The sequence below is a fragment of the Alternaria dauci genome, chromosome 1, assembly GCF_042100115.1.
Source record: "Alternaria dauci strain A2016 chromosome 1, whole genome shotgun sequence".
Taxonomy (NCBI): Eukaryota; Fungi; Ascomycota; class Dothideomycetes; order Pleosporales; family Pleosporaceae; genus Alternaria; species Alternaria dauci.
In genome coordinates this window covers 513,740-536,700 of record NC_091272.1, presented here as the reverse complement: position 1 = coordinate 536,700, position 22,961 = coordinate 513,740, and the positions used below count along the sequence as shown (strand labels likewise).

At 52.3% G+C, this 22,961-nt stretch overlaps 7 protein-coding genes across 7 annotated transcripts; 5 read left to right on the top strand and 2 right to left on the bottom strand.

Moving 5' to 3' along the window:
• Positions 1-1,372: 1,372 nt before the first annotated feature.
• Positions 1,373-2,127, top strand: ACET3X_000153 (uncharacterized protein; the record flags this gene model as incomplete). The annotated part of the gene is made up of 4 exons (XM_069446821.1): positions 1,373-1,447; positions 1,501-1,539; positions 1,634-1,717; positions 1,777-2,127. 4 exons carry the CDS (start codon positions 1,373-1,375, stop codon positions 2,125-2,127), a joined length of 549 nt encoding a protein of 182 aa, XP_069310395.1.
• Positions 2,128-2,401: 274 nt separating this feature from the next.
• ACET3X_000152 (uncharacterized protein) lies at positions 2,402-5,153 on the bottom strand (the record flags this gene model as incomplete). The annotated part of the gene is made up of 2 exons (XM_069446810.1): positions 2,402-4,086; positions 4,136-5,153. The coding sequence occupies 2 exons, from the start codon at positions 5,151-5,153 to the stop codon at positions 2,402-2,404; spliced, it is 2,703 nt and encodes a 900-aa protein (XP_069310394.1).
• Positions 5,154-6,653: 1,500 nt separating this feature from the next.
• ACET3X_000151 (uncharacterized protein) lies at positions 6,654-8,394 on the bottom strand (the record flags this gene model as incomplete). Its single annotated transcript, XM_069446799.1, has 3 exons — positions 6,654-7,601; positions 7,654-8,108; positions 8,163-8,394. The coding sequence occupies 3 exons, from the start codon at positions 8,392-8,394 to the stop codon at positions 6,654-6,656; spliced, it is 1,635 nt and encodes a 544-aa protein (XP_069310393.1).
• Positions 8,395-10,404: 2,010 nt separating this feature from the next.
• On the top strand, positions 10,405-11,870 carry ACET3X_000150 (uncharacterized protein; the record flags this gene model as incomplete). Its single annotated transcript, XM_069446788.1, has 4 exons — positions 10,405-10,436; positions 10,578-10,762; positions 10,828-11,048; positions 11,118-11,870. 4 exons carry the CDS (start codon positions 10,405-10,407, stop codon positions 11,868-11,870), a joined length of 1,191 nt encoding a protein of 396 aa, XP_069310392.1.
• Positions 11,871-14,588: 2,718 nt separating this feature from the next.
• On the top strand, positions 14,589-15,248 carry ACET3X_000149 (uncharacterized protein; the record flags this gene model as incomplete). Its single annotated transcript, XM_069446776.1, has 1 exon — positions 14,589-15,248. The coding sequence occupies one exon, from the start codon at positions 14,589-14,591 to the stop codon at positions 15,246-15,248; it is 660 nt and encodes a 219-aa protein (XP_069310391.1).
• Positions 15,249-16,260: 1,012 nt separating this feature from the next.
• ACET3X_000148 (uncharacterized protein) lies at positions 16,261-18,036 on the top strand (the record flags this gene model as incomplete). The annotated part of the gene is made up of 3 exons (XM_069446765.1): positions 16,261-16,670; positions 16,750-17,645; positions 17,702-18,036. 3 exons carry the CDS (start codon positions 16,261-16,263, stop codon positions 18,034-18,036), a joined length of 1,641 nt encoding a protein of 546 aa, XP_069310390.1.
• Positions 18,037-19,684: 1,648 nt separating this feature from the next.
• On the top strand, positions 19,685-20,720 carry ACET3X_000147 (uncharacterized protein; the record flags this gene model as incomplete). Its single annotated transcript, XM_069446754.1, has 4 exons — positions 19,685-20,115; positions 20,180-20,306; positions 20,363-20,539; positions 20,592-20,720. The coding sequence occupies 4 exons, from the start codon at positions 19,685-19,687 to the stop codon at positions 20,718-20,720; spliced, it is 864 nt and encodes a 287-aa protein (XP_069310389.1).
• Positions 20,721-22,961: the final 2,241 nt, after the last annotated feature.

Here is a 22,961-nt window from a genome sequence, read left to right as displayed (position 1 = left end):
ATACCGCTTGCTATTGTCAGAACTTTGGAGAAGAGAAAAGGATCCATATTGCATGCCTGAGCAGATTACCACATGTCGAGTTTGAGTCCCTTTGACTCTCGCCAATCGGAAGTCTACCTTTTTGCTTTCACACAATATAAGCCAGTCGCAGTCCGAAGAGATAGTACCAGATCCCATAGTAAGTCCACAATGAGTACAAGGCTCCAAATCATGGCAAGACTTGACTAATGGAGATGGAGGTTGAGGTAATGGACGCGGCACAATGCTCTGCAACCGAACAGCGACAACGAATTAGCAATGATGAGTTGACAATTCACTTACTTGATTCACTAGAACACAACGCAGGGTTACGTATTCCGCTCTATTAACCAGTTCACATTAGTAATGTGAAGTTTAGGAGAAAGATTGTGGGCAACAGAAGATGATGGTCGCTCATGTCGCCAAAATTTCGTGATATCGCTTGTGGAAAAAATCCTTGAGTATACGCAACCATGATAGGAGAGCATCTGGACAACCATCAAGGGATGGTTCCGAGCGTTTAATCCCTGACGTGCCCGCCCACAGTCGACACAAAGGCGGTCCACGTCACACTGTTGATGCAGTCTCCTGGTTGATGAATCCAGACTTCGCAAACCTTCGTCTGGTGGCACTTATTGGGTTTTTGGCCGAATACGTGGGGCACAAGTCCAATCAGATTCCCCGTGTAGGCATCCATCTCTTTGAAGCATATCTTTTTGGTCCTGAATAGGCTTGCGCGAAGTAATGAATAGCGGAAATATTTCTTGCATGGGGCTCCAGCTACCAGTATAGGAGGAAATTCAGGCAACAGTCCGATATGAAACCGCTGATTCTACTGTTCCCCAAAAAAGAGCGTTCAAATTTCGGTACAGGAGGTCCTGTGTGGCAGCATAGGTTTGCATCTTGGATAGGCGTACAACCGCGGCGCAGTAATTCTTAGTATGTCGCATTTCTAAAAATCTGTGATCAGCTTTCGGAGATGAAATTTGAGTTTCAGTTTGCAGAAGACGATGCGTGATGTGTAAAGGAAGAAAGGTCGCGCTCTCCAACCGTGGTACAACCATCGGGTATCGGCAGAACGTGCCGCGCCCGCCAATGACCTCGGTGTTTGCATTGTTTGCACCTGACCGCCTAACTTTATGGCCAGACAGCATCAGTCAAGCACCAACAAGCCACACGCCAATATACGCCCAACCCTCCAAGACCTATTCGCATTACCAGGAAATCGCCTCCACAAAGCCACTCGCATCTCCAAACCTTCGAAACGCGTTCCTCTCGACAGGACGATTCAACCAGCGGTCAACGCCGCATACAGACGGCCCTTAGAAGCGGCGGACAGACACAGGGAGACACAATGGGCGGCTACTTATCGACATTCACAAAGCTGATATGGGCGAAGAAGGAGATACGGATACTGATTCTGGGGCTGGTACGAGAATCCAGTACGGCAGCAAGTAGACACAGTGCTGATGACAAACGCAGGACAATGCTGGAAAGACGACGTTACTATACAGATTAAAGGTACGCGACATCTCGCATCCTGGTGGAGGAGACCCGGAGACATGTGTCTTCTGGGGGTTGAGACATGAACGCACATGACTAACAGCCACCCCAGATCGGAGAAGTAGTCACAACAATACCAACAATAGGCTTCAACGTCGAATCAGTAACCTACAAGAACCTCAATTTCAACGTCTGGGTAAGCCAACTCCCTCCTACCAGACAGTAATTCCCCCCATCTTCTAATACCCATTCCAGGACCTCGGAGGCCAAACGTCGATCCGCCCCTACTGGCGCTGCTACTACGCCAACACTGCCGCTGTAATATTCGTCATTGACAGCACCGACATCGAGCGCCTGACCACTGCGAGCGAAGAACTCCGCGCCATGCTCAACGAAGAAGAACTCCGCGACGCCGCCCTCCTCGTCTTTGCCAACAAGCAAGATCAACCAGGCGCGAAAGGCGCGGGTGAGATTAGCGAGGCGCTCAAATTGGGGGAGCTGAAAGACCGGAATTGGAGTATTGTTGCGTGTAGTGCTGTGGACGGCAGGGGTGTGCAGGAGGGCATGGACTGGCTGGTTACGAATGTTGGGGAGGGGCAGAACTGAGCATGGGACGAGAGGATACTGTGCTCGTGGCGGTGAGGGCAAGATACATATGCGATGGGGATTGGGCATCAAAGCGGAAGAACAGAGTTTCGGGATACATGACGCAGGGAGCCATGACGCGGCACCTACGCGTCAGATGGAGTGATTATACCAGCATAGTGGCGTCTAGGCGCGACGGATTTTGAACACGGGAAGCAAGCTAGCGTCAGTAATTGAAAGCGCATCTTCCGAGTTGATACAAAAGCAGTTCCTTGTGTGTATATACGTAACGCGTCTAATAGTGGTCCCAATTCAGATCTCTCCCTGGTCTCAAACGTCCTTCCGTCCAGTCTTTGCCGTAAACATATGCACTACTAATCTCCTCCTCATCGATACCTAAGTGGTCGTCCCCGTCTCTTCCTTGGAACCAGCCTAGCGCATACGTCTTTCCACTCTTTTCCAGATGCTTCGTCATCTGGCTTGAGGTCAACTTCTCCGTATCGATGAAGCTAAGTAGCATCTTGGACTGGTGAATAAAAGCAAGAACGGACGCCATTGTCCCAACTTGACGTGGCATAAACTTTTGACTGCGCTTTATGTAGGTGAGAAGAGCGATGCCGATGAGGTAGAGCAGGATGAGCATGGTGAGGGTGAAGCTCGACCAGAAACTGCGGAAAGTTTGATCTGCACTGCAGCGATCGTTCGATCCGTCTGAATTTTGCGTACTGTCTTTGCCTCCCAGTCCGGGAATGAATAGTTTGCCATCCACGCTAATTGAAGTTACGCAGACGGTCAGGATTTCAGCAAATATGGACCCGAACGCGACGAGCATGACAAGGTAGTGTCCGTTGTAGAAGGCCTCAAAGGGCAACCATAGGGGATTTGCGCCGGCATAGTCAAGTGTAAGAGTCTTGGCTGGAGCATGTCGAAGCGAGAGGAGGTAGAAAGGTTGCAGCATGCGAACATCGCTGTTCATCGTATTCCAGAGTATGCGGATGATGGTCGCGAGTCCCGTCATGATCCACGGGAGTTTCTGCATGACCAAGTTCGCTTTCGCGACAAAGGTAAAGACTGGCACCGCTATGGTGAACACGATGAGAAAGCCGACAAACGGAAATCCGGATCGGAGGCGAAGCATGAGCGGTCTGGGGTCAGAATCTTGTCGATAGATTTTTTCCTTGCTCTTCGTAATGTACTCGCCCTGCCAAAGTGAGCTTTTGTGCAGAATATATCTCCGTTGACGAAGCTGCTTGTGTATCTGATTCGAAGATGCCTGATCGAGTCCCTTGAAATCCGCAAGAATATGACTTTTAGTAGCCATGGCCGCGACGCCTGCAATGCCCTTGGGATCTGACTGCAAGCCGCTCTTCCGCTGCATTGCGTACATCAGTGCACAACCACACCCTGCAACAACCACAAGGAATGCCGAAAGCGCTCTGGACCAGATTGGCTCCACCCTGACAGACTTCACAGTGTCGGATTTGCATTTCTCCTCTGGAGGATACATGCTCATGGAAGCGCTCTGCAAGACGGGTATCAGGCTACTTGCAACCAACGTGCCCAGGGAGCTGTAAATGACCGCATACTGTCGGTGATGGAGCGCCCTCAGCGGTACCAGGAAACTCAAGAAAGTCAGGTAGTCCATGTTCAACGACTCTCCTGCGGTTGCGCCTGTCTTCTTTGATAACTGATAAAATGGTTCCAGACGTTTGACCTCGAAATCTGTCATTTGCCAGAGAACACCGTAGAAGACTGAGATGATGATAGGCGCGTACTGCCATGTGAAGTATTGCGTGACTGTCAGATCGCCTACCGTCTCGAAAATCATCAGGCCGCCCTTTCCTTCCAGAGATTCGACTGATTTCAGCGACTTTTGGCACAGATACTCCTGTACGCCAGCAAGTGCGAGCGCGATGACGACGAGCATGAGGATCCACCACGAACTCATAGTAAGGGGCCGCCATGCAGGCATTTGAGGGTCTATGTGAATGTCAGCTTTTGTAGATGGACAATTGTACAAGACAGTCACCTTCTGGGAAGAAGTAGCTGGTTTGTGCATCACTTCTGATGAGCCCAGCTTCAGCAGTCAGGCTATTCATAGAGTCGAAGTCACGAGCAACTCCTGCGAAATCGCTGATATCGATTGGGACACCCGTCGCAACTGCCACAACTTGGCCAGTCTTCTCGGCCTTGTCCTGTGCCTTCTTCGCCTGCTCATCTGCTACATCTGCTTTTGACAGTACTCGCCGGTGACCCGGGAAGTTGCCTGGTACCGGTCCAGCTGGGGTGTGCGTGAAGGGATTGTGAATTACCGAAGTCATCCCAGCTCCTAGCTGCGCTTCAAGCCTCTCATACTCTGCAGCGTGACCAGCTTCGTCAATATCTTGGCCGCTCTCTCGCGCTCCGCGTGTGCCTTGCGCACTCAGTTGTGCCTCACGTGTCTTCATAGGTAGACCGCCGAGCGAAGTCAGGTCGTATCCGATTGCTTCATCTTCCTCGTCAACCTCCTTCAGCCTCCTCCCAGTCGGCCGTGACTCCTCGTCATCTAGCCGGTTGTAGTATCCACTGAGCGGGCTTCCTCTGCGTAGCGACGCAATTCGATCGAGGACACGCTTTGTCCTACTATCACTCTTGCCCAACGATGGTGACGCACGATCTTGGGTGAAGACACTTGCGACAGGGCTGTACGAAGTCTCCTGGGCAAAAGAGGGGGGCGCCGGCGCGCGGGGTATACGATACGAGGGCTCTGAAGCCGGCAGCAGAGGTAAGGGAAACGATTGTCGTCTCGACGCAGGGGTGCTGCTTGGAGATGCGATGGAGGCGACCGAGGAAGGACGAGACGGGAAGAGTTGCGAAAGCCTCTCCGAGGCGCCGGACGTGTTCTTACGCCGTAGGGGTGGACGAGCAGGAGAGGGCGGGGCACCACTTGTTGTTGGAGAACCGACGCGCAAAGCAGAAGGGACTGTGGTATCGGACGGTCTTCTCGTGCTTGTGGGAGAGCCAATCTGGAGGGCAGACGGAACTTGCCCCACATCCGGCGAGCGCATGTTCAATGGTGTATGCGCCGCATGCGCTGACATTTGTAGGGCGTACTGGAATGCTCGCAGTTCGTAGCAATCGCAAGATGAAAGCAAACAAGGTCAGAAGAGAAGCAGGAACCACAACAGACGAGAAAAGTCACCAAATCACACACGGTGTTGCACGCGGCTGACAATGCCTTGCAGCCTGTGCGTCGTGCCGGTCAGCCTGGTTCCATTACACCAGCACGCGCTCGTGGGGGCCTCCCTAGAAGTACTCAGGCAGGAATACCCTTCCGAGGCAATCTGCACCCTGCCTGCAAGCCAGCTGAATCCAGTGGACGTCGTAGAAACAAGCTCGCCGTGCCTTGGAGGCGCGCTGGCGTTGCGGGGCCGCTCAGCCTCGGGATGATCGATTCGCGTAACTCGAGGATGAGTGTGAAGACTGATGAGGTTTGGCGTCAGGAATACGACTATGGGGAAACCTGTGGTAACCGTGGAGACACGGAGCTCTCAGAGCCATGTACAGTACAGTCGGTCTTGCAAACTACGGTGCCATCATAAAGACCGCTCGGTCAACGATCGTGAGCAGCTTGAGCTAAAAATACGGCGCTGTGCCGCTGCAGTCGTAGCGCGTTCGATTCTCGCCTCCTATTGCCCTGCATGGCATGCCGGTGGCTTGCAATGGGGGCCGAGAACATGGTAGTGTCGTGTTGGGCACACACGCGCGGCTGTGCGATGGAATGCGAAACCGGCCATGTTGGTGTTGAGTAGATAGAGAAGGATAAGACGTGGAAGAGGTTGGAGGGATGGAAGCTACTCTTGTCGGTGCCCCGCTACCGGTAATCCAATGACGCAAAGACGCCTCTGCGGCAGGTGCTGACGGCAACAGCAAGTCTTGCAAAGCGACGTCAAGACCACCAACGATGCGCAGTGTATTGATAACGACTCTTCGAAGTAAGCCTGGACGCCCATGGTGACGTGACCTCGAGAGCCTGGGAATTTCACGACACAAAGGAGATATCATTTGTTGAGATTATGCTGTCTGGTTGGTGAAAATGCTCAAGGAAATGTCTAGGGCGAAACGATACATTACTACCTAGGTAGCCTGCATCCCATTTCAACGGTGCAACTTAGAAACGATATATCCGAGGTTACTTCGAAATGATCCAGCATCCATGATCACCTCTACTGTCATACGAATCACGATAGTGGTGCTAGTGCCATTGAATCCCCCTACCTCCCAACATGTTGCAATCCAATTCAAGCGCGCGGTTGGCTGTCAAAAGATGGCAGTGCGGGGGTAGATGAGTGATGACCCAAAGCAGACTAGCGCCTTGGCGAAATTAGAAGGCGTGAAGGGGTCACCGTGGACTTCCTCTCTCATCCACCAGCGAGCGGAGTGTCGCGACGCCTACATCCTTACGCATACCATGTTTTCAGATAACTTCTACATACCCTATTGGCCAACTCAGTACTTGCAGCAGGTCTCTGCTTGGGTCTCCGGCTGAATACGACCCAGCCTACTCATCACTGCCTCCTTCGCATCTGCAGTATCGGCCCCTTCCTCCCTGACACGAAAATATCGTAAATCTGGTACTGATCCTCAATCTGTCGCCCTGGCTTTCCATGCCGGTCGCCCCCGCCGAGTCTGCTCTTCGGATCGGCCTGGATCTCATACATCCAGAGGGTCTTGGCAATAACAAGACGCATCTCGAGCCAGGCAAGGTTCTTTCCAACGCAACCCCGCGTTCCAAAGGAGAAAGCACAGAATCCATCCTCGGCCAGTTTCACGCTCTCAGCTGAAGAACCCTCCTTTCCAGACTCGTCTACGATCCAGCGCTCAGGGCGGAATTTGAAAGGCTCCGGGTATATGTTCGAGTTGTAGCTGAGACAGTAAAGACCAGTGCTCAGATGGACACCAGCTGGGAAGTAGTGATCACCAACTGTCGTTCCACCCGGGAGTACCTCCCGACTTGGCTCGGCTGCGACCGGTGGTGTCATGCGCATAGCCTCTTGCAGGAACGCTGTGAGGTACTTGCAAGACACAATCTTGCTGCCAGATACGATTTCATCGTAGCTTGAGAAGATGGATTTGACCTCTTGTGCAATCTTGACCTGTACATCCGGTCGCCGAGACAGGTAGAAGAAGGCCGCAGAGAGTACAACAGATGTCGTATCAGAACCAGCTATGGTCAGCAACTCGCACTCCGCGAATAGTTCGTCCTGATCGTAGCCGCGCTCACCAGTCTCCGGGTCGACAGCCTTGAACAGCCAATGAAAGAAGTCCCTTCGAATCTCACCCTCGGGCTTAGGATTCTTCTCTAATTCTTCTTCGTCTCTAGCTCGGTTTTCAAGGCACTGCTCTACAAATTTCTGCCACTTCACGACTACTGGCGGTGAGGCGACTTCTAGTAGCTTGTCAAGGCCGCGAGGCTTGAGCCATACCCACGCGTTGACTAACGGGCCGAACGCAATCTGCCGCACATTAGCTCAGTCGATCAACGCATGATCCGAGGCGGGAGCTTACTGGGTGGAGAAGCTCCAGGAATGAGACCATGACCTCTGGGATGTGTCGAAGGTCGCTTCCAGGCTCCTTCATGTTGAAATTCCTGCCGAAGCACAAGTCACCGAGGATATCAAATACGAGCCAATTCATCCAGTCACACATGTCGAAGGACGTGGTCCATTCGCCATTTTTGGGCGCTTGTTGGCCTAGTAGCTCTAGCCATCGATCAATGTTTTGGTGAAGAAAGACCTCAGCATCCCGCAACGCTGCCTCCGAGAAGGCATAATTCAGCACACGGCGCTTGCGTGCATGGACACTAACAGCGGTGCTGCTCCATGTGTTGATTGTGTGCACATTGCGTGGCCACAGTTCATAGTAGATCCCCTTCTTGACATTCCCCTTTGGTCCGAAGATCTTCTTGAAAGCAGCAGGAGTGTTGAGCACAACACTGTCTGGACGATAACGAAATTCAGGACCTGTTGCTCGTCAGCAACTGGCCGGCTTTGGTGGGTAGGATGACGGCGCCATACCGTACTTCTCCTGCAGTTCATACAACCAAATGTGTCGATCGCCAGTTCGAGTATGCCACCATGACGGTAACACGGTTAGCCGGGCCAAGATCGGCCCAGGGAACGCCGCGAGTGGGTGGAAATAGAGGCGAGAAATACCAGTGACAATTAAGTACGTCGATGTCAAGAGAAACGACAAAACGAGAAGGCCTGGGTAGGAGGATCCATCACCCTCGGTATCGTAAAATGCCATTATGCACTACCGGCTCAGTCAGAAAAGAAAGACAGTCTGACCAGCATCCGAAAGCGAGATGCAGGGCATAAGGTCTCTTGTACGCCTTTCTGTGCTAGCCGACTTTTGGTCACAGGCATGGCCCTCTATCTTACTCCGCGGGTCTCTAGCACTCACAGCGCCCATGTTAGTGCCCATTGATCGGTCCCTCAATATCTTAGTATTACCTTAGGTCTGACTAGGTAGAGGCCGGGGCGCCTGTCAGAAACGACTCTGGAGGGTGGAGTTTTGCTTCTTGGCTGGGGCTAGTTAAAGGGCCAATGACTAGCCGCACCTCCCACACCAGGCATCCTCGACTCACATTTTGACGACTAGCAGACGACTGCGGCTGCTTACCGACCAAGCGCCACTATCGCGCCGCATCATTGAGTTTTTGTTTTGTTCGATATGAGTGTATTCGCTGTTCTCGAGTTCTCATATTGAAAAGGGCACATTTGCCGGTTGCCCGAGTTGGTGGGTCGTCCGCTAACCCCATGAGGGTCGCATTGCATTTGCCCTGGTCGAGCTTGAGACAATAACTTGATGGGGGTAACAAGTTCCCACGTTTTTGACAGGGTCTTCCAGCTCCCCGACTCCTCACTACAGTGCTAGAACTTCCAAGACGATGGCGTGTGTGGCTTCTGAACCCACGGGCTACGGACAGCGCGTGAGGCTGCTTCCGCTTCCGCGATCCTGACTATGCATACACGCTTGTTTGATTGGCAAACGACAGTTTTGACGAACAAGAACGTCGAATTCCTACGCCACCGACCACTATGCTTGCACACACGTTGCGGCACATGCTCGTACCACCGATCGGCGATTCGCCATTGATGGATTTCGGTTATGCACAACACAATTGCGATACTGTAGGACAAGACGCCACAAGGCAGGGCGACGATACTGCGCATACATCCGAGCCGCAGCACGCCTGGAAATCCATTGTCGGTTATGTCTGCCATCAATTAGTTCATGTACGACAGCCATAATCTCGTTCTGACTCGCAATGGACGACCGAGCTAAACCAGTTACGCCCAAACTGAGGGTCAGGCACATGCTCAACAACAAAGGTGGGATGATTTGCCTAGGCCGACCATTCAGGGCAATGGGCAACTCGGAATTTATCCAGCAACGGCTACCCCGGAGGATTTTGATCGACCAAAGGTTGTTGTGCGAATCTTGGGTACGCGGCTCTCACGTTTGGCTATGCCTCGGCACGCACTCATTGAACCCTGCGAAAACACATAAGCAAATATGTTCTTGTTCCTTTTCTCGATCTCAGGATAGACTAAAGTACGCAGCTACAGCACAGTATTCTAGACTCGCTTCGCAGCGAGAGTGTGGGCGATGCCGAAATATCCACGGATAACCATTGTGGAGCGGGTTCCCATTTCGCTCCCGCGTAGCACGCACGCCGTCTCCGTTAGAGGGCAAGTCCCGTACTGAACCCACCCCAACCACTTACACGTGAAAGCGAGCAGCACTCAGGCCGGCAAGGAATCCCTAACCTGTAACGTCGCTCCACTTCCCAAGACCTCCTTGTGTGTCAGTGCCGTCGCTTGAGTGCCTCCGTGGTTTATTCTTTGTCTAACAGCCCCAGAAGTTCCTCGCCGATGTTCGAGTTATGACTTATTATCGCCTAATTCTGCATTCGCATTAGCCGATCATTAGCTAAAGAAGCAAAGTACGTCATGGGTTTGAAGGGGACCACAGCCGGCCTAAAGGGGATCCCGCGACAGGGTGCGGCGGCGGCGGTAAGTGAATTGGGAACATATGGGGAGTTTGGTCGGGGCGCTGGACGTGAGAGAGGATTTTCTTCTTTGCCTGGAGGCCTCGCCTTGTTCTTGTATATCATGACTTGGTGTGCCGCACTGTTGTGTATGTCGTGTTCGTGTAACATCGTCAACGCCACTGCGACTCTTATTCCTCTTTGTTCATGATACCTGGTGTACTCGCGAAAGGATAGAGGAGAGTGTGTGTAACTTGTGCATCATGGCGCCTATTATCAATCCGCAGGAGAGCCTGTAAGTCTTCTGGTCTCATCTACTTGCCCATCAACTATGTCGGACCTTTTCTTCAACCAGTCTCCGCGCTTTGCTCAACCCATGTCATATCACGACCAGAACACAGTACACTGGGTAACATGTCACTGACGACCTCTCCAGCCAGTCTTACCGCCGTCGTCTCGATGGCGTGGCTATCTCAACGTACATCCTGATCATGGTAGTCGTCCCCCTCAAGGTCTATTGCCACAAGCGACATGGGGGGTGGCGCAATGTTCAGATGGATGACTACATGTCCATGTTAGCACTGGCTGTGGCTAACGGTTTCTTCTACGTGTGCATCATTGGTACGTCGTCCATCCCACTCGTCTTCAACAACATGACTCGTAGGCTAACATCGAGTGTTTACCAGGCATCCGAGAGTCACTCGGAGTACATATGTATGAGATCACGGACCCGCTGCAAGCCATTGCTTTCCTACGGAACATCTACATCGGCCAAATCCTTTATACGTTGAGCATTACAACCGTCAAGCTCTCGGTGCTAGCCTTCTACTGGCGGCTATTTGAGATCAAGTCTCGAAAATTCATATACGCCGTTACTGCCGCGTCGATCGCATGGTGTGTCGCTATTGTAAGCTAGACTTAGACCCCGTCTCATGATATTGGGTCTTCGCGCACATAAAGCTAACACACCTCATAGCTGCTCTGCGTCATCTTCAACTGCCTCCCCATACAGGCCGCCTGGGATATAACCATCACAAACGGAAAATGCATCCAGACCCGCGACATCTACCTCGGTGGTTCGGTACCGAATGTGATCCTCGACTTCATCATCGTCGGCATGCCTCTGCCGCACGTCTGGCGCCTGCACGCACCGATTGCCCAGCGCATTGTGCTAGCGGGCATGTTCGCCCTAGGCACCTTCATCGCCATCGTCTCGCTTGTACGCCTGATCATCTTCCTGCAGATTCCCATCTCAGGTCAAGTCGATCCCACCTACAACTTCCGGGAGATTATCGTATGGTCTATCGTCGAAGTCAACGTCGGTCTCACGTGTGCTTGTTTGCCTAGCCTGAAACCCGCTTTTAGGTGGATCGGCCTTGATCGACTCTTTTCTTTTGCCTCTTCCCGGCCCTCGGATATGCGGTCGCCCGGACCAAGCTCGCATGGTGCTATGGATGACTTTGGGTCAAATATGAAGAACTCTGGCAGACCAAGGAAGAAGGGCGCTACGGGAGGCTTGTTTTCGACGCTGGCGGGTATTAGTCGAGTGGAGGATGAGGAGGAGTTCAAGTTTGTTGGCGAGGATAGGCAGGGGAAGCATAATGTGGAGATTGAGATGGGAAGGAGAGCAAGCGACGACAGTGCGCACAAGGCTGAGATGGGAGGAATTAGTGTGCAAAAGAACTGGAGTGTGCTTGTCGATGAGAGGAGAGTAGATCATGATCGGTAGTACCCACTGAAACATGCACGGGCAAACGAAGAAAAAGAAAGGAAATATGAATACAATAATTATACGACAGATAACAAGGCCAACGGACAGACGAAAATACGCAGAAGCATGCGAAACATGTAATGTTTTTAAGACGACTAATCAAGTCCCAGGCCAATCTCTACTTCGACTGAACGGTGCAAAGGACCAAACGAAAATTTCCGTGCCCTCTGCAGAATACCCCGGACGCGAGGGAAGACGACTTCGGATTCTTTGGACCCTCGGTCGATGCGCACTTGACCTTCTGTGGACATGTCTTCTGGCAAATGGACGATGACGAAGCTGCAATCAGCCTCGATCTTGTTGGATATAAGGACAAATAGGTCCTCACATGACTGGGTTCTTTCCGTGAACATCAAGTTTGCGCGGGACCAAGTTAGGCCCGGGCCAATTGAAGCGCTTCGTTTTCTGCTGCGATGAAGTCGCAGCTCGATGTTGAAATGAGGGTCGAGCGGATCCCTGCTCCAGGTGCTAGCCTGAGATGTTGCCCTGGCGCCCGATACCAAGTCTTCATGTTCACCGAAGCCGGTGTCCATTTCGCACTCTTCAGATTCTAGGCGTCGACTAACAGTGTTGTTATTTATGCTGTCAATGCTGCGTCGCTTCGTTGCTAATGGCATATCCGCGATGACCTTATCTTCAGAACCAAACTCGGCCGTTTTCAAATCACTGTGTATTTTCTTAATATGGGACTCAGAATCCGTCTTGGAGTTGGCTTCCTTGCAAAGCGCGATGGTTCGCAGGTGCTCTTTCAGGCTGGCCTCATTAGCGTAGCTCCTGGCTGTCAATCGCTAGAACCCACATATTGCTGTCTCGCGGATAGATGAGATCGCGAGTATAATTGGTACCCTCCTGCGGTTCGCGAAGATGACCTCTATCTCCACGACCTGGTTCAGGCCACAACAAGGGACCATACTTCTCTAAATACTCGTCTAGCTTTTTGCTAAGTGATGCCGGATCCGATGGATCGAACGAGTTACCCTGAAAGTGATCGCGAATCGATGGACCAAAAACAGTGTGCAGCTGAAGTGTCCACGGCACACTGGCGGGCCTATGGCCAAGGATTGGGTCTTTTACCACGTACTTAAGTTCTGCCCTCTCGTTCTCATGAGTCCTAAGTCCAAGGAGTTCGACGTGATCGGCAGGGCTAACGTGGTTAGGCTCTTTCTCTCCCATTCTGCGTGTATAGGGTGTTATCGCAGAGGCATAGAAGCGCTGCGATTGTCGAACGAGACGTCGGAAGCTCACCACGAAGGCCTGCACACTTGTTCCGTTGTCCGGTCTCGAACGTCTTGATCCTGCATCAGAAGGTAATGTATTTTTGTAATATTTTTGTCTCTTACCGTCTTCGTTTGCTGTACGTAAAGTGGAGGTATATGTCAGATTGGTTGAAGAACATGTCAAGCTATTCAGGGTGGAGCTGCGACAGGACACCAGGTCATATGGCCAATCAGAGCCCCGGCCTCCAGGCAGGTGCGGCCTGCTAGCGGCGGCTGCCAACAGGGCTCCTTCCCTCATACGTCAAAACAACAGCCCGCCATCACCGCCTACTTCAAACGGTCGCTGTCGTGCAACTGTCGGCATGTCGCCTCACAAGACTTTTTGGCCGGTGCAGGCGCAAAGAGCGCGAAAGAGTGTGCGCACTCCCATCTCGAAATTTCCATCAGCTTGCTCAGAGCGCGCACGCGACTCCAGCGTCGATGAGTCGAGCCCTCAGCCTGATCGCGAAATCCAGTCACGAATGCCTTCGAATATAACGAGTGACGCCTCAAAAGCACAAACACCAGACAAAGACGTGCAGCTGTCGCGTAGTAACGTGTCGAGCGAACTGACTTCACCTATGATGTCACCCAGGCTGCGTACGCTCGAGACATCTCTTCAAGAAGAGGCACCAAATACCTGTCCTACCACCGCGTGCGATTGTTTCAATGCGCATCCTCACCTGAAAGGCCACTTCTACTCCGCCAACCAGCTCTTTGCACGACGCGTCTGGATTGGCTACTTGGCTCCGGAGAGGCAAAACCAGTCATTTCGAGGACTACCCTCCTTCCATGATCTCAAGGCCAACTACAGCAAGTTCAGCCCACCGTATCCTCCGATAGTTCAGGGCTCTCCTAGAGAGAATCGCAACGCAATCTGCCGAGGTTGTGCTAGGGAAGAGTCGGCTCTCGTTGCTTTGAGCGAGGTGCAGTTCGGAAAGATGGTCGTACGTTTTACCTAGATCAACTACACAGTCGCTAGGCCATTTTGTTGACGAGACGCAGAAAGTCGTGATTATGCCGCTCGACGGCGATGACGATGCTGGAGTTTTCGCAATCATGATTCCCCAAAAGAGTGACAGATCTTTACATGGTCTCCAATCCTTTCGTCCTTACGAAGTAAGTCTTATACTTGTATAATGTATTCGAAACATGCACTGACTTACTGTGTGAAAATTTTCAGATCTCCAATGGCGGTACGGGAGACACATTCGTTAACAATTACATGATGCTCACTCTCCGCAACCCTGACAGCGATGCTGGAACATTGGAGACCGTCCTTACAGTATTACCACCGCAAGAGCGTTCTGCTATTATGTCCAGGTTGAAACAACTGCCGGAACGTAGCAAACGACTTTCCTCTACTCCCAGACCATCGAGACTTGCTGATGTGAATACCACAATTCCAGCACAGCCCGCCATGGTCAGAGGAGACGATGATGATAGCGATTCTCGAATCGACCAATCTGCGAAGCGAAAACGGCGCAGGATCAGCGACAAGACTGCAAACGAGTCTATGACTGTACAGAGAAGTTCTCACGATGGCACTGTTCACCTTGCACAGCCGCCACCGCCACCGCCACCACCGCCACAACGAATATTTGAGAGGACTCCAACGCCTGCCGAAGATGTAAAGCATCATGATCCGATAATATCAGAGCTATCGAGGCCTTCATCTCGAGCTACCAGTGCTGCAGACTTTTCCAAGATCATATCTCTTGACCTGACCGACGAGCAAGCTGAGCGAATCTGCTTCATCTGGACAGTAATTGACGATGACATCGAATATGAATTTGTGCACGCGTTGAGCGAGTGCAAGTCTTTCAGAGGCTTGCTCGATCTTTTGGAGGAAGATGCTGAGGCCATCCCATCTGCTGCTAGCATAATCAGCAAAACGAACGTATGGCGAATGACGTACCGTCTCGGTCAAAGTGCCAAAGCGGTCGTGCTGCGCAAAGGCACTGAAGCCGCGTTCGATCGTCTGCAAACTATGCTTGCCCAGTCTTCCATCTGGCAAGACCATCCCAATGCTAAGATCGACATCGAACTCAAGTCGTTGAGCAAACCGGGTTCCATGTGAGCGAGATGGAACGCCAGGTAGCGATAGCGCCTCTTCCCAACCTTGCGTGCCTTGACCCAACTGGAAGCGTGCTTGCAATCTCTTTACCTAACAGCCGGATACCACTGAGAAGTCTCTCGGCTGCGTTTTGCGTTGATTTACATATACCCCGAGTTCATGTCCATGGTCCTTGTCGTGCGGAGTGTCAAAAGTGTCGGTGGTCGGAAATGTGTCTGCACAATATTAATGTGCCCTGGTAAAGCTGTATCAACGCAGCTGGATGTACATACACCTAGAAACTCTGATCCTGTCTTTGAACGGGTCTTGCCTCATCGTCTCCAAACACTCTTGTCACGTTGTATATTCACGTCGCGGAATGCGCCACAACGTAATGAGTCCGCGTCGCATGTATGAAACCGAAAAAAAAAAGCTCGATATCGCTCAACGGATGTCTGGAGCCGAAACTGGCGATGGGAATGGCGCAGGTATCCGCAAAGCCCAGACTCATCAACGACAACTACCAGGAGCGGACTGGACTCGACGTGCAAATCGCAAAAGAACAGCAATGTGCACAATAGACTGTGTAAGTGTCTGGGGGCGATCGCCGTACTAAGGCCGCGGTCCAGCCAATCGGCAAGAATTGCCCTATGGTGCCGCCTGCCATCCCCAGGTGGGCGCCGCTAACCCTGTTAACGAAGCTTTCATACGCTATGGTTTCTGCTTCTGTACTCTTATCATCTATCGTATTTTCATTTCATCTTCGGAATGCCGTTTGTTGCCCTTGCGCACCGTAGTGCTGACTCGTACATGCTTTGAGCGGCCCGTTAACAAGATTGCACTATCGGTCTGTCACGATCTTGAGAGCATCTGAATGTAACCAAACCCAAGAAAATCAGCACTACACATCACGCTTCCCGACAAAGTTGCGAAGCCACGACGCTCGGGGATCATACGACTACTTACAGAAGCATTGATAGCTTACACTCAGCTTACTTTGAGGAGCATCGCGATTCATGCATCAAACCCAGGCATCATGGACGGCTCGGCTATCACGTACGCAACGTCCAAGGACTGGCTGGACATTATGAAAAATCGATCCAAAGTGCGCATGCACGAGCTGATTGAGCGTCTTGGACTACGCGCAAGATGGTCGTCTAACAAACGAGGCAAGACAAACTTTGAATCCGCCCTAGTGCGCGAATTGGTTGCAGACATGGGTGATGTCGTCTCCACCCTACCGAAAGAGCCGGATGAGCTTATGAAGTTTCTGAGCGACGAGGGAAGTTTGAAAGAGGAGGTCGATGGCTTACTTGAAAAACATGGCGCTAAGGTTTGGGGGAGAGTGGGGGACCGTGAGCATCTAATCACAGCGAATGAGCCCGGGGTTGAAGAGGGCCTCTACCCTAGGGATCTCTACATTGAGAATGAGGAAGACAGAGCACTGTAAGTGAACCCAAGAGCAAACCTCGTCATGACCCTGCGCCCTCGGAATGGAAGCGGACAATCGCTAAGCACCGCGTAGAATCCACAAACTCCTCCATTGGTGGATCGGACTGAAAGCATGCAACGTCATTCTTGCGCGCGAACGTCTGGACCGCGAAAGAAGAAAGAAAGCGGAGAACCGACAGGCGCGAGCTGACGCCGAGTTTTCTGGTCAGCAAGAAAGCGGTACGCCAGCATCCTTTGTTGCGCTTGCACCAAACTCAGTGTTGCACAATGGCGATACAGCATCACGTGGAAGCCCCATGTCATCGAGCGCTATGCTTACGCCCCCAGAATCTGGAGAGAGTCCTACTATTGGACCGCGAGAAGGGGGCGGATTCACAGCTGTCAACGGCAGTGGACATGCGACGAGTGATAACGCAGCATTCACATCCACGAAAACACACGAACAGCAGGTCTTGCAACAGCCCAGTAGCATCGTCGAGGGTGTCTGGAACAAGCTTGCTGCTGAGGCATCCAAATCTCGGTATCTGAGCACGTTGTCAGGACCTGCTCCCACCCAAGCCGCACATCCTACCGAGACCAAAGCAGCGGTACAACAGCAGATCGCAAACGCGACCCAAGCTGCTGCTGATCGGCAGATTAGTGTTCAAATGGCCGCGCTGGTCGCAAGCTTTCGGTCGGATGACGGCGTACCAGAAGAGCTGCCGCAGCCAAACAACAGTGCATCGTATCGTGGCTTGGATTACGATGGTTTACGAGCACTGCGGCAGTACATATACGGGGAAGAGCGTGGCGTCTCAATGGACGAGGAGGCTCTCCTTAACCAGCTTGAGAGGACTTGGCGAGAAGGCGTGCGAGCCGACTACAACAAGATTATCGAGAACATCCCCGTCTTCGTTGCCAGGGAACGCGCATTCTTGACATGGGTGGAATTGAAGCGACATCTATCAGCTCTGTTACGAGCAAACGACCGTACGTGTTGCCCAGCTGGAGGCCTATCTAGCTTTCGCATGCTTACTTCATAACAGGCTGGTCAGCCGAAGGCCACACGGCCGCCGAAATTGAGCGCCGCATCCAACAGCACCGCACCCTTATGGGCTGCACACAAACGATCATCGCCAACTTTGAAGATATTGGCCAAGGCTTCGGTCTCGGTCCCAATCTCGCTGTGGACCGCGACGAGCTGCTGCGACAGGCTCTCGTGGTGCTAGCTGGAGAGAAGTATGCTGTTGAGATGCAGTGGAAAGCTGTAGACTTTACGCAAGTCATGGGATGGCTGCACGATCACTTGGAAAGCTTCCGCAAGGAAGAAGAGGAGGAGGGAAAGGGTATGCTCTGGTACATTGGCGAGTCACGACGCTAGTCGCGATAGCTATTATCCTGAGACGCACGTATCATGTGCTGAGCTGGTGTAGTCGTAAAATCTGTGTACGTGGATCTTACAGGCGTTCAGGTTTTCAGGGTGCCGATCGATGAGCAGGGTTGAGGGGGCCCCACTAGGCGTCCAATTCGGGAAAATAAGCTATTCGGGTAGGTCAGCCGTAAAAGGTGGTTTCAGCTACTTCGATAATGTTACAGGACCGTGTAGGATTACACTAGCTCAGCAGTGCTTCATCCCATCAACCGTGCCGTACTCGAACTATGCGACAAGGGAATTGCTTTACTGCGATCACCTCGTCGGAATCGGATAGGGAGCGCGTGGGAGGAAGCGTTCGATAGTTCGGCAACTGGTTTCCGAACGAATACACGGCTCGGCAGCACTTCGCAGTATACCCTTTCGCTTAGTCTACTCCCTGCAGTCAAGGGGGCGTGTCTTCAGGCTCCGCACTGCGCCGTAAATCTCCCTAATGCCACGTTCCTATTTTAGAGTGGAGTGACCACGCCGCACATTCGTCACATTGCTTCGCATTTTTTCTTTGGAGCTGTGGCGTTGACCAGACATTTCGCTTTACTTCCCATTGGCATTATGCGACGGCAGTCGGGGAAATTGATGAAATACATAGTTGAGTAATCCAGGTTCGTTAGTAACAAGTGTCCCCAGGTATGGATACGGGCCATGACGAGCGCGTCATAGATGCATATGTAGTTGTAACTCCTGACCATGATACGGCTATACGAAACCGTGATAGTGCCGCTCACTCGCTCATCCCATGTGACGACTAATGGTGGGTTTGAGTAAGAGGATCGGATGTTTTGGCCTATGCGAGTAAGAGTTGTGCTGCTAGCGACAATTTCATTTGTACCTCGTGTATGATGAAGATCCCTGCGATAGATATGATTAGCATAATCCAGCAAATGACCGCATCGCTCATAGTGCAAGTGTCGTACATTGAACAAGCAAGGGTGAAGGGGCCCGCTCCGTAGGAACGAATGAGGATGGGGCGGTACTATGATTACACTCGATAGGGATTTATTGGCGTTCGAGTCATTAACTTCGGAGTGCGGACGCGTATTACCTCTGCACATGTTTTGTCACGGCCCTTGCCGGATCACCGTCTCGCGACTATGCACCTCTTTTCTGGGTATCTTTTCGACGCAGCGTACCATCATTCGCCTTCTACACGTCACCGGCATCAATAATCATCATCAATCAATCTTTCGCCGCCCAACGCCACCCCACGCACACGCACGCACACACACAGCAAACTCTTCCGTCCCTACTCGACTGTACGGTTGCATCGCAGTTTGTTCTTCTTGTGTGTGTACAAAGGGGCTTTGATTCTTTGTCTAGTTCGGTAGCACGATCGGCATCTGAGACTGGACAAAGTTTTTTTGGGATAGCAGCAGCTGGCAATAAGAAAACTTTGTTCCAAGACGGCCTAGTGGAACGTACTCCTTTTACCTTTGCCGAGCAAGCTACCATCAATCACCCCAACCTTGGAACTCAAGCGGATCCATCACATTTTGGCGCACGCGCCATTGATTGTCGTCCCCGTCCGCTTACTTTTCCATCGTCGTTTTCCTGCTTCCTATTCCACTGTTGACGTACCTGCCGTCACCCATGTGGCGCCATGAGCTCAAAAGATAACTTGGCCCTGGATCTTGAGCACGGCGTGCGACGATGGGATCGCGCGCGATGGATTTCCGTCTTCAGCTCGCATAATCCGACTATACGCGAAGTGACGGAATGCCTAGGCCTGGGCCTATCCGCGTCTTCCTCCACCACCAACCGCGGCATTCCGAAGTTCGACAACCCAGACTACCGCAAGTTGTCGAGCGAGGTGACGAAGCTATCAAAGGAATTACCAAAAGAAAGAGATGCATTGCTGGATTTTGCAGCGGATCCAAGTTCCCTGAACCAGGAGCTGGAAGAGCTGCTAGCGAGTTACGGACCCGCTATTTGGGGCAGGGATGCGGACCGGAGCTGTTTACTTACAGCAGACCCGACCAAGAAGACGTACAACAAAGACCTGTTTTACGAAGAACCTGAGCATAAGGATATGTAAGTTGGTGTTGCCGGGCATGTCAGGTGTCAACTGTCAGGACGCGCGCTAATCCCGATTTAGTCTCAAGATCCATTTGCATCGGTGGATCATCATCAAAGCCTGCTACTATATCCGCAACATGAAGCTGAAGAGGCCGTCCGGTGCGAACGAGTATGACCAACTCGCCGACCTTGATGGCGATGGTCTTGTAAGTGATGATGCAGGTTGATATCGTCGTCGTCGTCGTCCAACTAACAATGATAGTCGCCACATGGAACGCCACAGTCACTCACTCCACCAGATCCGGAAACTATTGCTACCACCGAATTTGAAGTGAAACCCATCAATCTGAAGAAGCGCAAGAGCAATGCCCATCTGACCATGTCTGACGATGACGACCTTGAGGCTTCCCCTGTCAAGCGGCCTTACAGCACAATGCCTGTGAGCCGGAAGGGCAGTCCGAGGAAGTCGCTCAAGTCGCTATATCCTGCAGGCCTGGGCAGCACAGAAAACATTCCTCCCATGCCGGCACATGGCCTTCTCCATCGGTTTTCACCAGCACCAGGAACTGCATCCGAGCCCGCCCGGTTACAGCTCACTCCCCTGTCAAACAACGACCTGAATGGCGTGTCAAGGCCTCCTGCTGTCACGCAGATTTCTACGAGTTCAGCACCTGCAGGCTTCACCGCAGTCAACACTGCAAGCTTCACTGCTGTCAACAATACGCCCCCTGCAAGTGAGCCACCTCGAGAAGCGGTACGGGAGCCAACAAGAGAATCTTCGAGAGAAGTGCATCGGCCTCCCCATCCACTTGGACATCGTCACAGCAACAGCTATACAAGTCCTTATGAGCCATCCTCACATGGTGCGGCAATGGCTCGATCTGTTACAGATACACCTCGCTCTGCACCGCCAGCTACTCCTACGCCGGCTGCTAATCAAGGCTTTCAAGCAGTCCATGCATCCGCAGCTAATGGAGCGAGTGCACATATGAAGAAGGAGTCTCCTGCCGTTCAACCTGCTCAACATGCGCATATTGCTCCGCAACCACAACAGCATTCACAACCGCCGCAACCGCAATCGCAGCAGCAGCCACCACAAACCCAGCCACCAACATCACAACCGACACCGTCCCATACTGTATATGACCATCAGGCGTCGCCACATGTGCAACCACCCCAACCACATCCTCAACATACGCATCTTCCTTCTCACCTGCATATTCAAGCTCAGCATCAGCCTTCGCCTCGACCACCAAGTCGGGCAAATACCCCGAGCCATCCTTTTGGCCGTTCTCTTGCACCTCATCCTCGCAGTAGATCTAGTACACCCCACGCGCAGGCCGCATCTAATCAGCCAACTACGGCACCTAATAAGCCGGTCACATCAGTGCCCGCAATACAAAGCGCTCCAGCGTACGGCATACAGCTCGTGCCGACACAAGAAGCCCCTCCAGCACCATTAAGTAGACAGCGACTGCCATCGAATCCTAGTCAAGCTGCCGCACCACAACACGCGTCACCCCACCAAACCCATCAGCCTGTACTAAAAAGCCAGCAACAGCAAACAGTACTATCGCCACGAGAAATGGCGCAGGTCGCGGAGCCACCACCGACCATCCCCAGGGGGATAGTGACGACGGCGGAGCTCCGCCTCCTCCAATGCGAAGTAACTGCTGGCCTCTTTACATTCTTCTATCCACGCACCACGATGCCACCCGACGAGCCGGCCCTTCTTGCGCGCATGCACACGCTGTGGTTCCACGGGGAGAGCCTCTTCCGGGCCGAACTTGGTCAGCACTATGAGCTCGTGTCTAAAATCCTGACAGCTTGGCTGCACGAACGGCAGGCCATTGCGTCGTTGCGGCATTCGATGCAGGCGAATCCTGGTGTCTCACATGTGGGACTGGTGGATCGTTTGCTCGCCATGAACGATCTTCGGGCTATGCGACTCAAGTGGAAGAATATGAGTCCGGTGGATGGATTCAGTCCAGAGGATCTGCTGTGCATGGCATTTAGAGCCATGACGAACACGGAGGGGTCGGAGTACCTGTTCAAGGACGGGCTGGCTAGGCTTGAGCTTGGTGTGTTTGAATTCCTACGCAGCGAAGACGCGAAGATTGTCATGCAGAGACGGGATACTAGGGCTGGGTGAACCAGCGGTCTGAGCAACGGAGTCGTTGCTTTTCTTTGATCTGTCTTCCGCTATATATTTCTTTTGCTTTTTTTTCTGTACAAGTTTGGGTTTCTTGTATATCGTTTTCCTTGTACCTGTACTAATGCAGCTGCCTACGACGGCGGCTTAGCGTGGGTTGGGCCCTTGCGTAAGTCTTTGGCTTGCTTTTCAACATTTAGCGACGGCGTTTGGGCATTACAGTACAGTACCTCTCTGTTTTTTTTTACTTGTTTGCAATCCGAAAAGCGGGTGCGGTTTCCGATAGCTTGTGTTAGTAAATCGGCACTACTACTTTGTTGTAATGGATGAAGATTGCGGCTAGTAATGAATGAAGCTTGGATGAGGCATTCCATGTTTGTGCTCTTGGGCTGTGCAGATTGTGAGATTCCATCGGCCAACGACCAGATGAGTGCGCTGTGAGTCGCGGCAATATTCAGCAGGATTCTTGTTGAGGGGAGTTCCAGACCGATATCGTCGTCTGACCACACGTCTTCACGTGCGCCATACACATCCCGGACGATGCACATCATGGCGCCACTCACGCACCAATCCTGTGCTGCACAACGACGACACCATGCTTGACGCGTCTCGCGTCCTTGCAGCCCTCGCCTTCTGCCTTTTTGATGCGAACAGGGCAAGGATGGCAACCGTCCCCTGCGACGCGTCTTCCCGGGGGCCGCCCGCTGTG